The 12,562-nt window shown below is 40.7% G+C and overlaps 1 protein-coding gene across 2 annotated transcripts in view; it reads right to left on the bottom strand.

Annotated features, from left to right (window-relative positions):
• PLK4 (polo like kinase 4) overlaps positions 1-12,562 on the bottom strand; it is a 30,384-nt gene that overhangs the window by 7,065 nt on the left and 10,757 nt on the right. For both annotated transcript variants that reach the window (XM_072624582.1, XM_072624583.1), the window contains exons 3-9: positions 11,803-11,898; positions 11,592-11,706; positions 9,681-10,704; positions 5,737-5,831; positions 3,419-3,786; positions 890-994; positions 209-311 (exon numbers count right to left, since the gene is read on the bottom strand). In XM_072624582.1, coding sequence (XP_072480683.1) covers positions 209-311; positions 890-994; positions 3,419-3,786; positions 5,737-5,831; positions 9,681-10,704; positions 11,592-11,706; positions 11,803-11,898 — 1,906 coding nt within the window. The remainder of the gene's footprint in view (positions 1-208; positions 312-889; positions 995-3,418; positions 3,787-5,736; positions 5,832-9,680; positions 10,705-11,591; positions 11,707-11,802; positions 11,899-12,562) is intronic.

The following is a 12,562-nucleotide window of genomic DNA, read 5'->3' on the forward strand; positions in this document are numbered from 1 at the left end:
ATCTGTCAGATGAGGATAATACCCTTCACATGTATCTGACAGAACTACTCTGATGACCTAATGAAATAATCTAGTAAAAGTCCTTTACAAGCCTTGGAGAGCTATATAGATGTGCACAACTATTACAACTGTTAATGTTTCTTTTAATAAACTCTGTAACCTGCTGTATCTACCCAGCAAGGGCATTTCAGAAAGAAAGTGACATTACCTGGTAAAGAATCCAAGCTATACCTAGCCATGTCTTTGGGAGGAAGGAGTGGTCTGTTTTCAAGGGGGAAACCTTTTCCTTCATTTGGATAATAAATTGTGATCTGTGAAAATAAAAATCAGAATTTCACATTGTTAATCAAGAGACAATTTATGTTCTAACTAAAGGCCATGAAACTAACATGCAGTTGTCCTTGCTTCTACTATGACATATTACATGGACTCTAGATATATTCCTTCTACAATTAAGTGTTTTTATTGTTAAACTGATTCACTAGGTTACACAAAAATAAACCAACCATCTTTGAATACAGGCACTATAGCTTAAGAGTGACTGTAGCAGATATTGCAGGCAACCTCACTCTTAAAAGTACTTTATTATTTGTTAAAAGAATTCGGGTGCATAATCTCTCTAGAATAAGCCAGAACCCTCAGGAGCCACTGATTTCATTCAGAATTCAACAGAGGTGACTTCAAGATACACTAAGACCAACTTAGACTTTACTCAATTATCACACAAGGATGAAACACATCCTAGAATAAATATATTCCCAGAAGCCTCAGCGTCCCACGGAACAGATCAAATCCGAGAGGAAGAAGCATTTTTAAGACGCCGCTGTAGCTTCCCACTGAAAGGCTTTTCCCCCAATTAAATGGCAACGGGATAAAGGTAGGACATTACCGAATTCCCATCGCTGGAAACCTGAAGAACTTCTTTCACACACTCTTGGGAGGCCACCTCCTTTAGCAGCTCCACACACACTTCTTCTGTGTCAAGTATGCTCACCTGGAAACAAGAGTCAAAAGTATCCCTTTGTGGCTTATGGGGAGCGACCTTAGGTCCTTTCCAAAGTCACAGGAAAGAGAGATTCCGCATCAGCTGTATCTTACCATGGGAGGTGCTGACATTAATGCCAAACTCATCTCGAGTGCAGCTGCCTCCTTGTTTCCTGTATTTGCCTGCGTGCACTCAGGGGCCAATGCTTTAAAAGAGGCAGCAGGAAGGAGCAGCTGCCCCAGGTGCGAAACAGCCTGAGAGAGCAGGCGCAGGAGGAGAGGTGGGCGTGGGCAGAGAGAACAAAGACAGGAACAGAGAGCCAGCAAAGCAACAGGAAACAAAGAAGGTAGAAGAGGATGAAAAAGAGAAATTAAACGCATCCTGACTGATACTGTTAATCAAGAGAAGGAAAAAATGCTTAGAATTTTAATGGCCAAAATAACAGAATGAAGTGTTAGTTCAGTGAAGATGACTTTGTCATACTTTTAAAAAATAAGCTTTAAAAAAGAGAAGTTCACCTTTAAAAACTAGCTGTTCAGTTTATTTTTATGAGGGGAATCAAGTAACATATAAGGTCCAAGCCCCCCAAGAGATAAGTGCACAAAGAGATGAACGGTTTTCAAAAGAAGAATGAAAATTATTAACCCTCTAAGGGGGAAAAGCCAAAATCACTAAAATAAAAGAACTCTGAAGTTTCACACTGCACCAAGCAAATTGGCAACGATAAAAGACTGGAACAGTCAGCACTGAGGAAACCACAGGAGTCTGGCACATTAACATACTGCTGACGGAGCCACAAACTCATCCAGCTCTCCCAGAAATCAATTTGTAATTACTAAAGAAAAGAGACTAAAATGTCCCTAACCTCTGACACAGACACAGTGCGCTCTGGTATATACTCTAAGGAAGTCAAAGACAGAGGATTCACTGCAACACTTCTAGAGAGAGGAAATGAAGTGGATGCCCATTGCCTGGGGACTGCTTAATCAAAATGATCTAACAATAATGCTGACGGCAGCCTGCATTTATAAATAAAAGCTAACATTTATTTAACTTCTTATGTGTCAGGCACTGGGCTAAGTACTTTACAAAGTACAAAGAGAATCTCATTTGATTCTCCCAACACCCTTGGGAGCTGGGAGCTATCATGACCATCACTTTATAGCCGAGCAAATGTGAACATCATGGAATATTATTCAACTGTTATAAAAAGAAGACAAGTGTGAAACATTTGGAGAAGTTTGGACAGACCTATATATAAACTGATGCAGGACAAAGAAAACAGGGACAACGACCACGAGGAAGACAACAGCATCGCATGAACCAATGACCAATCCTGATCCCAAAGGACTGAGGCTCAAACACTTTCCTTCATAGAAACACAGGACAGTCCTGAGAAGTCATTCATCTAGTGCAACCCCTGCTGGAGGTTCTATGGTTCTTCAGATGAGGAAACTGAGGTTCAGGGAGGTAAGTGATTTGCCCAAGGCCACTCAAGTCATAAATGGCAGAGCTAGTGCTGAAACTCAGGGCCTTCAGTTCAAATCCAGCACTCCCCAATGAATGATACTGGAACGCTGTGACTATCCATGTGGACTCCAGGCCTAGGTTGCCGCAGACATGCTCATTGGACATGGTCCACAATTTGCTTTGTTTAACATTTTCTTTGTTAGAAGGGAGGATTCTAGGGGAGAGTGAAGTGGGAAATGATAGTGATGTTTAACAAAAGCATCCACTTTGTGACTGACATGAACTTGTGTTTAATATGAACGTGTACTTAGAGCTCATAGCAGATTACACGCCACCTTGGGGAGGGGAGGGAAGCAGAGAAAATCTAAAACTCAAAAACTTATGGAAGTGAATGTTCAAAACTAAAAATCACAAAAAAGCATCCATTTTAACTCAAAAGCATGATATTATAAGATGAAATGGGTCTTTTGATTTCAAAAATAATCTAACACCCGACACATTATCTCTGGTATTTCCGAGGCTGTTATCGTAATCAGTCACCTGCAGTCGTGCCTTCACGCACACACACACACACACACACACACACACACACACACACACACACACACACACACACACACACAGAGAGAGACACACACACACAGACACAGACAGACAGACAGACACAGACACACAGACACACACACACACTTTACCCTTCCCGTCCCCAGCTGACCACCTGCCTCCACACTACCCAGGAAGCAGGAGCACTGTTATCACCACCATCTCCCCGTGTGGTGGAGCAGGAGTAGCCAAGACTCTAACCTAACAGCTGGAGGAAGAGAAAGGCAGTTTCAACATATAAAAGTATCATCGACATGGTGTTTCACTGTCAGCAACAATGTGCTCAATGAGACGTTGTGTCAGTCTCTGATTACAGACACACAGACACACAGTCACACAGGAACACTATGGAAGACGTACCACAGCTTTTTTTGTTTTCTGCCTGATGGGCTTTAGCCTCCGGGCATTCAAAGGAGAGGTGACACTCCGCAATGTCCACTTCTGGTGGTCCATTTGGGGTTCCATGCCCCTACACTTGCTTGGCTCAGAGAGGGGATGTGAGCCAAACACAGGCACGGGCTGGATGCTTTCAGGTTCACGGTGGCGTGCAGGCATGTATTTCATGGCATTCGGCTGCCTGGCAGAACGTGCATTGTCAGAAGCATCTGCATCCCTCTTAGCCATCCTGTCAGTCCATGCATTTCTCCTTGCGTCTGGCGAATCTGGACGAGCCTGGACATTTCTGCTCGAGTTAGTGCTGATGTGAGCAGGGGCTTCTCTTAACTGGGCTTAAAAAAAACCACACACAGTAAAAGTTCATACAAAACTGTTTTAAGTTTATGGAAAAAGGCTGCACAGTATATGCACTGTCAGGGCTTAAAATGTTGTAATCAATGGAATTTTAAAAATAATTTTTCTGTAAGGACTTGTCAGTTTTCAAACTATGTAGATCTTAAGAGTATTTCTTAAAACAAATGACCAGAACCATCTCCCTCATGGAACACATGGGTCAATCTTTCAAAGTTTATTTAAAACTTTCACTGTATTTTTAAATATATCATATCTATCGTGCTTTTCTCTTCCTTCTCCTTTTAATAACAGATTAAGTTAAACAATGTGTTTGTTAACTGCAGCAGCTGTACTATTACTAAGTGAAATGAATACCTGTTCTTCCATTTCAGATGAAGATGTTAACTGAAAACTGCACTTTAAAAAGCTAAGACAGATGACAGCCACACAAATAATTATGTAAACCTGCATTCCCTTCCCCAACAGCTGCACATGGACAAATTAATTCCCTTTTGGGATACTAAAAAAAAATTTAAGTAATAGGAAAGGATTCAAAATTCGTGTTAAACCACGGCTTAAATTACATGCTCATTACATACTACTTCTCTCGAGTAGGCAATATAATACTCAGCCAAGATCTCCTCCTTTCCTTCTGCTTCTTTTATAATCGCCGTGGCCCATTTGATTTCTCCCCATCCCACCCTTCTGCATATCTGCCTTGTTTTCCAGCAGAAAATGCTCAGCATCCCAACTACCTTTCAATCGTTAAAAAAATAATTAAATGACAGATGCTTAAATATATACTTGGGTTACAGCTGCAGTTGGGCCATCTGGGGAAAGATGGCCATGCCAGCTTCTGTCTGAAAAACCTAAGTTCACTGGGCACCATATTAGTAGGCTCAATCTCTTTTCATATGTAGGGTGGCAAAAGGGACATTTCTTAACACTCTCTTCTATCCCCATTCTCACCATGTACACATGGAGACTTCCCCCTCTGTGCCCTCCATTTCTGCCTGTTCTGCCTTGGTATCTGCTTCCAGTGGGGATCTACAATTGCCTTTTTCACACAACATCCTGGCTATAAACTGTGAGCTGTAGTGACTGTCAGTCACTTCCATTTACATGGTTGTCTGTCTTTAAATTCCCTTTCTATTGGTTAATTAGACTAAAAAATAGAACATCAGAGTTGGAAGAGACCTTAGAAATCTAGACCAACCCATTTTACATAAGAAGAAGCCAAGGCCTGGGGAGGACAACTGACTTGTCCTAGGTTGAAAAGCTGCTAAGTAGCAGAGCGGGGATGCTAGCAGTTTTTGAGGGTCAAAGTACAGGGTCTTTCTAATACATTCTCACCGCCAAGTACAAGGCAAGGGAGGCTGAGCAGGACAACATTTCGCATGAGTTTTGGGGGCTTTAAAGAATTCCAAGTTCAACATGAGTCAATGGGAGGTCACAGTGACCAAAAAAGCTCATGTAATCTCAGCTGCATCAAGAGAAGCAGAGTGTCCAAAATGGGGAGAAGGGAGTCCTGCTGACAGGACACACTGTGCTGGCGTGTACTGTAATGGCCAGATCTTGGGAAGGACACTGATCAGAAGGGTGATGGGGCTAGAGACCATGCCCACCATGAACTGGCTGAAGGACCTGGAGAGTTTCCATCTGAAGAGGAAATGGCAGAAGAGTGCAAATACTAGGTAAAGCCATTTCAGCCCTCAGGGGAGAACTGGGCCCAATGGGAGCAAGGAGCAGAGAAGCTGTGTCAGCTCCACCTGAGGACAAATCTCCTACTAATCAGAGCTGCTCCCAAGTGGAAGGGGAGGTAGTGAGGCATCCGCATGGATCGCGGTCTGTCAGGCACAGGTTGGATTAGATGAGCTCTGCTCCCCCCCAATTCAGCCTACGATGACAAGGCATCACACTGCCAAGGACAATACTCCACAAACACTTACCATTTGCTTGCAAGTTTCCAAACCACTGCTGAACTGTTTCAGATTGAGACATCTGGTCTGAAAATGGAAAAGCAGATTTTCCTGGATGGGGAGGACTAGAGCAGAATAAAACATAATGGTTTCATAATTCAGCAAAAATCAACATGAAGATATTTTCATTTGAAAGAAGAAAATTTGTAGAAGAGAAATCACTTCTCTTCATTTCAGCAAGCATTTATTATTATATGTTCTATGTGCAGTTATCAGGCACTGGGAAGGCAAATAAAGAACACACAGTGACAGAAGCCACCTTCATGAGTTTATAGTCTGCTGGGGGAACCACAGGCACTAACCACGGAAGGAATCAGGAAAGGTCTCTTTTTGAAATTATACTGGTTTTTCAATAAAGAAAAGGACACAAAACTAAGGTCAAAAACAGTACTGTGCATGTATAAAAGCCTAATAAAATCAAGAATGTGGAATATGAAGTAAATACTAAGTAAGAGGGGGAAGAGGAAGCACTAGGAATGGGGCCAGAGAGGCCTTGGGTAGGAGGTGACACTTTGGCTGAAAAACCAAGGTTATCATGGTGTCTTTTCTATTTGTCTGTGTGACACTTAAGGGTGAATGACAAAGAATAAAGGCATTGATGACCCTAAGGAACAGAAGGGGTCGGGCCTGTTCCTCTCTTGCTGATGCCCCTGGACACCTCACACTCCACACTTCCAACATGGAACTCCTACCTCCCCACAAAGGCCTCCCTTCTTTCTATTTCCTGATTTCTGTCAAATTCACCACCATCGTTCCAGTTTCTCAATCTCAAAATCATCTTATTCTTCACCCCCCGCCCCCAATTCCCTTCATATCTAATCAACTGCCACATCCTATCCCTTCCAACCCATAAAACCTCTTGCACCTGTCCCTCCTTCAAGGACAGAGACACTAGATCTGTTGAAACCTTTACCGTACCTATCTCTTTCTAATTGTTCTCTGTAACTCCAGGCTCTCTTTTCATGTTACCAACATGATATTCCTAAAGCACAGAGCTCAACATGTGATTGAAATGTCTATAGTTCCTTTCTCTCTCTAAGACAAATACAATCTCTGTTTGGCTTTTAAAGCTCTTCCCGGCCTGGATCCAATCTGTCTTTCCAGACTGCTCACACAATAGGCTCCCTCAAGAACTCTACCTTCCGATTAAGAATAGGCAAAGAAGAAACTAAGTTATCACCCCTAGTAGATGATATGATGATGTACTTAGAGAATCCTAGAGAATCAAGTAAAAAACTACTTGAAATAATAAACAACTTTGGCAAAGTTGCAGGTTACAAAATAAATCCACCCAAATCTTCTGCATTTCTATATATTAGTAACAAAGCCCAACAGCAAGAGATAGAAAGAGAAATCCCATTTAAAGCTATGATAGACACTATAAAACATCTGGGAGTCTACCTGCCAAAGCAAACCAGGGACATACGAACACAATTACAAAACACTTTTCACACAAATAAAGTCAGATCTAAGTAAGTGGAAAAACATCAGTTGCTCGTGGGTAGGCTAAGCCAATATAATAAAAATGACAATTCTACCTAAATTAATTTACTTATTCAGTGCCATCCCAATCAAACTACCAGATAATTATTTTCTAGAGCTAGGGAAAAAAAATCAAAATTCATCTGGAAGAACAAAAGGTTCAGAATTTCAAGGGACTAATAAAAAGAAATGCTAGGGAAGGTAGCCTAGCCATATCAGATCTCAAATTGTATTATAAAGCAGTAATCATCAAAATCACTTGGTGTTGGCTAAGAAACAAAGGGGTAGACCTGTGGAATAGGTTCGGTACTCAAGACACAGTAGTCAATGAATATAGCAATCTACTGTTTGATAAACCCAAGAACCCCAGCTTTTGGGATAAGAACTTGCTATCTGAAAAAAATTGCTGGGAAAACTGGATAACAGTGTGGTGGAAACTGGGCATAGACCAATGCCTGACACCGTACACAAGAATAAAGTCCAAATGGATACATGATCTTGGTATAAAGACTGATATTAAAAACAAATTAGGGGAGCAAGGAATAGTGTATTTGTCAGATTTATGGAGAAATTTTTGACTAAACAAGAGATAGAGAACATTATGAAGTACAAAATGGATAATTTTGATTATATTAAATTGAAAAGTTTTTGCCCAAACAACCCAGTGCAACCAGATTAGGAGGGAAGCAGAAAAACTGGGAAAGAATTACTCCAACTAGTGTCTGTGATAAAGGTCTCATTTCTAAAACATATAGAGAACTAAGTCAAATGTACAAGAATAAAAATCATTCCCCAATTAATAAATGGTCAAAGGACATGAATAGGGAATTTTCAGAGGAAGATATTAAAGTTTTCTATAGTCATATGAAAAAATGCTCTCAACCACTACTGATTAGAGATGCAAATCAAAACAACTCTGAGGTACCACATCACATTTATCAGATTGGCAAACATGACAGAACAGGAAGATGATAAATGTTGAAGATGTGGGAGAGTTGGAACCCTGATTCATTGTTGGTGGAGCTGTGAGTTGATACAACCATTCTGGAGAGCAATTTGGAATTATGCCCAAAGGGCTACAAAAATGTGCATTCCCTTTGACCCAGCAATATTGCTTCTAGGATTGTATCCCAAAGAGTTCATAAAAATGGGAAAGGATCCCACATGTTCAAAAATATTTATAGCAGCTCTCTTTGTGGTGGCCAAAAACTGGAAGTCAAGGGGATGCCCATCAGTTGGGGAAAGGCTGAATAAGTTGAGGTATATGAATGTAATGGAATACTACTGTGCTATAAGAAATGATGAACAGGAAGACTTCGAGGCCTGGAAGGACTTCTATGAACTGATGCTGAGTGAAAGGAATAGAACCAGAAGAATTTTGTACATAGCAACAACCATAGTGCAAGAGGAATTTTTCTGGTAGACTTAGCCCTTCACAGCAATGCAAAAATTCCTAAATAGACTAAAAAATTCCCAATAGACTCGAGGCAAAATGCGTTCCACATCCAGAGAAAGAACTATGAAACTGGATTGCAGAATGAAGCACACTATTTTCTCATGTGTTTTGTTTTGTTTTATGGTTTCTCTCATTTTTTAAATTCTTCTATGCAACATGACTAAGATGAAAACGTATCTAATAAGAATGTACGTGTACAACCTATATAAGATTGCATGCTGCTTTGGGGAGGGAGGAAGGGGGAAGGTGGGGAAGGGAGAGGGAAAAAAAATCTAAGAAATATGGAAGTGAAAACAGATAAATTAATTGATTAAAAGAAAAAAAAAAGAACTCTACCTTCAGCCCACAATAGTCTCCCTCCATGACGTCCCACCATTCACTATCATGTTTTTATATAGGTTTTCCCCTCATACTTGAAATCCTCTTTCTCCTCCTTTCTACCCCAGGTCAAGGCAACAACTGTATTAAGAGGCTACTATGGGTCAGGTACCACGCTACAAAAACAGTACCTGTCCTCAAGAGGCTTACTTTTTAACTGGGGAGACAACATGCAAACCAACTGCATATAAGCAAGATGTATAAAGGATAAATGGGAGATGATCTCAGAGGAAAGACACCAACATTCAAGAGGATCAGGAAAGGCTCTTTGCAAAGGGCTTCTTATAATCTGGTAGATCCATTCAAGGCCTAGCTCAAGTGCCCCATACCAATCAAACTACCAGGTAATTTTCAGGCCCAGTTCTTAGTGCTCGCCATCTCCTGAAATGACTTAGTACTGACTTCATGTGTTTCACCTTTAATTATCAGTCTACGTGTTGTGTAGCTCTTCCCATCCTCCAGCAGAACAGAAGCTCCTGGAGGGAAGAGGTAGTTACGATTTCTGTTTTCATACTTTGGTGCCTACAACATAAACAGGCTTAATAAATGCTTGCTGCATAGGAATTACTGTATAAAAGAATTGGAAGAATAATCTTACTGTGCTTGGGCTTTATCAGGTCTTCTAAAAGAGTCAGGAATATTTGAAGTATTTTCTTTAAATACGTGAAAAATATTGGCATCACTGTCAGCAGGTGAAAACCGCTCCTCATGTTCAGGCCACCCCCTTCTGTTGGGCTTTGAGAGGATATCTGCTGAGTGACAGCGCTCCACAGTGGGTGGTTTGGCTTGAGAATGACCACTAGAAGTACCAGATCGATCAGAGGAGTGGGCTCTGCGGAGGTATCGAGAATGCGGCCTTTCTTCAGCATCTTGCAGCAGTCTTCCCCGGCCATTAAGATTGGTCTCTTGTCCTTGAGTTTCCCATTGATTGTAAAAACTGCTTCCATCACCAGATGAAAAATTACTCACATTCTTATTCTTTGGAAATACAGTCATTTTATTTGGAAGTGGCTGACCAAACAACAATCTTTTCTTGTCAGGTAAACAACCACTTATACTGGCACTGGAAGAGCCGGTAAGTGCTGTAGAGATGGTAGCATGTCCACTATCTATTGAATCTTCTACAGTTCCTGAATCTTTAATTCTCACCGAGGAACTCCGACACATAAAAGGATGATCCAACACTGAAGACAGGCTTAAACGTTCTGCTGGATTTCTCCGAAGCAATTGATGAATAAGGTCCTGGGCCTCTTGTGACAAAAAGGTTGGCATTTCGTAATCTGCCAATACTACTTTATTTAATGTGCTTTTGACTGTGTCAGTGTCAAAAGGGGGTCTACCAATAAGTAACGTATAAAACATACACCCGAGGGACCAAATATCAGATTCAAGACCATGTGCACTTCTGGTGGCAACTTCTGGTGAAATATAATTAGGAGTGCCACATAATGTATAGTGTTTTTCATTTGGCATTTTTAATTGAGTGGCCAGACCAAAATCAGCAATCTTGACATTCATATTACGTGTGAGTAAAAGGTTGGAAAGTGTGAGGTCCCGATGTAATATGCCATGAGAATGAAGATACAACATTCCTGTGATGATCTGGTGCATGAATTGTCGAGCTATTTGGAGGCAAAAAAAAAAGAAAATCAAGTGCCAGAAAAATCCCTATTTACATGACAGGATGCCAAAGCACTACTATATCGGCTTACAACTTTGCCACTGCTAACAGTACTGTACAAATACAATACAATACTACTTCACTGTCCTAGAGGGGAACAAGAAATGAGAGGGAGTTATGAGATCACTTATTACCTCTTCTAGGGCTGCCTTCTCTTGACAGGAATCACAAAACCTTCACTGAAGTCCCATCTCTATTTATTAGTCATGTGACCTGAAGCCAGTCACTTACCTACTGTGAGCCTAGTTTTCCATCTAATAACATCCACCCTACTCAAGTGGGTCACTGTGAGGTTCAAAGGACATATGAATATTCTGTTAGCTTTGAAGCACAGAAAGTTAAAAAGAAGTGTGATGAGGATTATTTTTACAGGAGATAGTCAGGGGCATTTTCTACATTTTTCTACCCCTACCTGCATGACTGGTGACAGTGAGGCGGCACTTTGAGCACCAAGCCAGATACAGTTGTGGCTTTCGCTGGAAAACCAGCAAACATACCACCTCATCTTACCTAACTGGTTTAGAAGTTGTCTTTTTGAATAAGAATATTACTGACCCAGACTAGAAGCTGAAATTGTTTTATTATCAAGACTTTTATGAAAATAACAACTCAAGATCAGTTAAAATATACATTCATCTTTAAAAAAAGGGTGCTTTAACACTTCATTATATGCCTAAACCTTCTCAGGGAATATACTCTGAAAGAAGATCTGCTGGGAAAGAACTGTCATCTCAAAACAAAACACAGAGATAACATTAAGTTTGTCTTAATAAGAACAATATCAGAAATCAAAGTGCTACGTTATGTTCAATTTCATGACAAACGTACCTTCGCTTTCAGAGAAAGGTTTCATTTGATTCTTCAGATACCTGTTCATTTCTCCATTATGACATATTTCTAACACCAGATACACATAATTGCTATCTTCAAAATAGTTATAAAGCTGAAATACAGAAAAAGGAAAGAGAAGCTAATTAACGATTCCTGGGAGAAACACGGCCTTCCGGGGAGTTACTGCCCCCACTCTGGCTCCTCTCACCTCCAGGATAGAAGGATGTTTCAGCTGACAGTGTATCTTCACTTCATTCTGGACCCTGTGGACCATCCCTGCTTTGTGCATGGCCTTTTTATCAATCTGAAAATTTTGTTAACAGATGACAATGTTAAATGTAAATTCTGCACTGTCAAACAGTAAAAATGACGACTTTTAGAATGAAACACTATCAGACAGGGGCAGCCAGGTGGCACTGCAATGGGTAGAGTGCTTGGACTGGAGTCATCCTCCTGAGTTCAGATCTGATCTCAGATGTTTTACTGGTGGTGTGACCCTGGGCAAGGCACTTCACCCAAACCAGTATCTCTGTCAAGAAAACACCAAATGGGGTCACAAAGAGTTGGACATGGCTGGAAACAACTCAACAACAAGAACATTACATTAGATACAAATCCAGGAGAGGTAAATTCGGGGAAGTCTGTTTGAAATCTGGGTATCAGACTGAAAAAAAAAAAGAAATAACATTTTAGACTAAAATAATAACTTGGAGTTTTAAAACAGGCTTTAATCACTTCAGATTTTTGCCTGTACTATGGCTCTACCTTTTTATGATCTTACTTCAACCAGCTACTCTTTTTATCCCTGACTCACAAAAACTCTCCTTCAAAGAGGAGGTAAAGAAAACATAAAAATGATTCTAGACTTGATGTGTATTTCTTGCGCTCTGATGAGGAGAGAGTGTTAGTTCAGACTAATTTCTGGCAGAAGCGTACAGCAGAAAGAGAAGCAGATTTGCCCTCAGTGA

Source organism: Notamacropus eugenii, chromosome 7 (assembly GCF_028372415.1).
Source record: "Notamacropus eugenii isolate mMacEug1 chromosome 7, mMacEug1.pri_v2, whole genome shotgun sequence".
In the NCBI taxonomy this organism is placed as follows: domain Eukaryota; kingdom Metazoa; phylum Chordata; class Mammalia; order Diprotodontia; family Macropodidae; genus Notamacropus; species Notamacropus eugenii.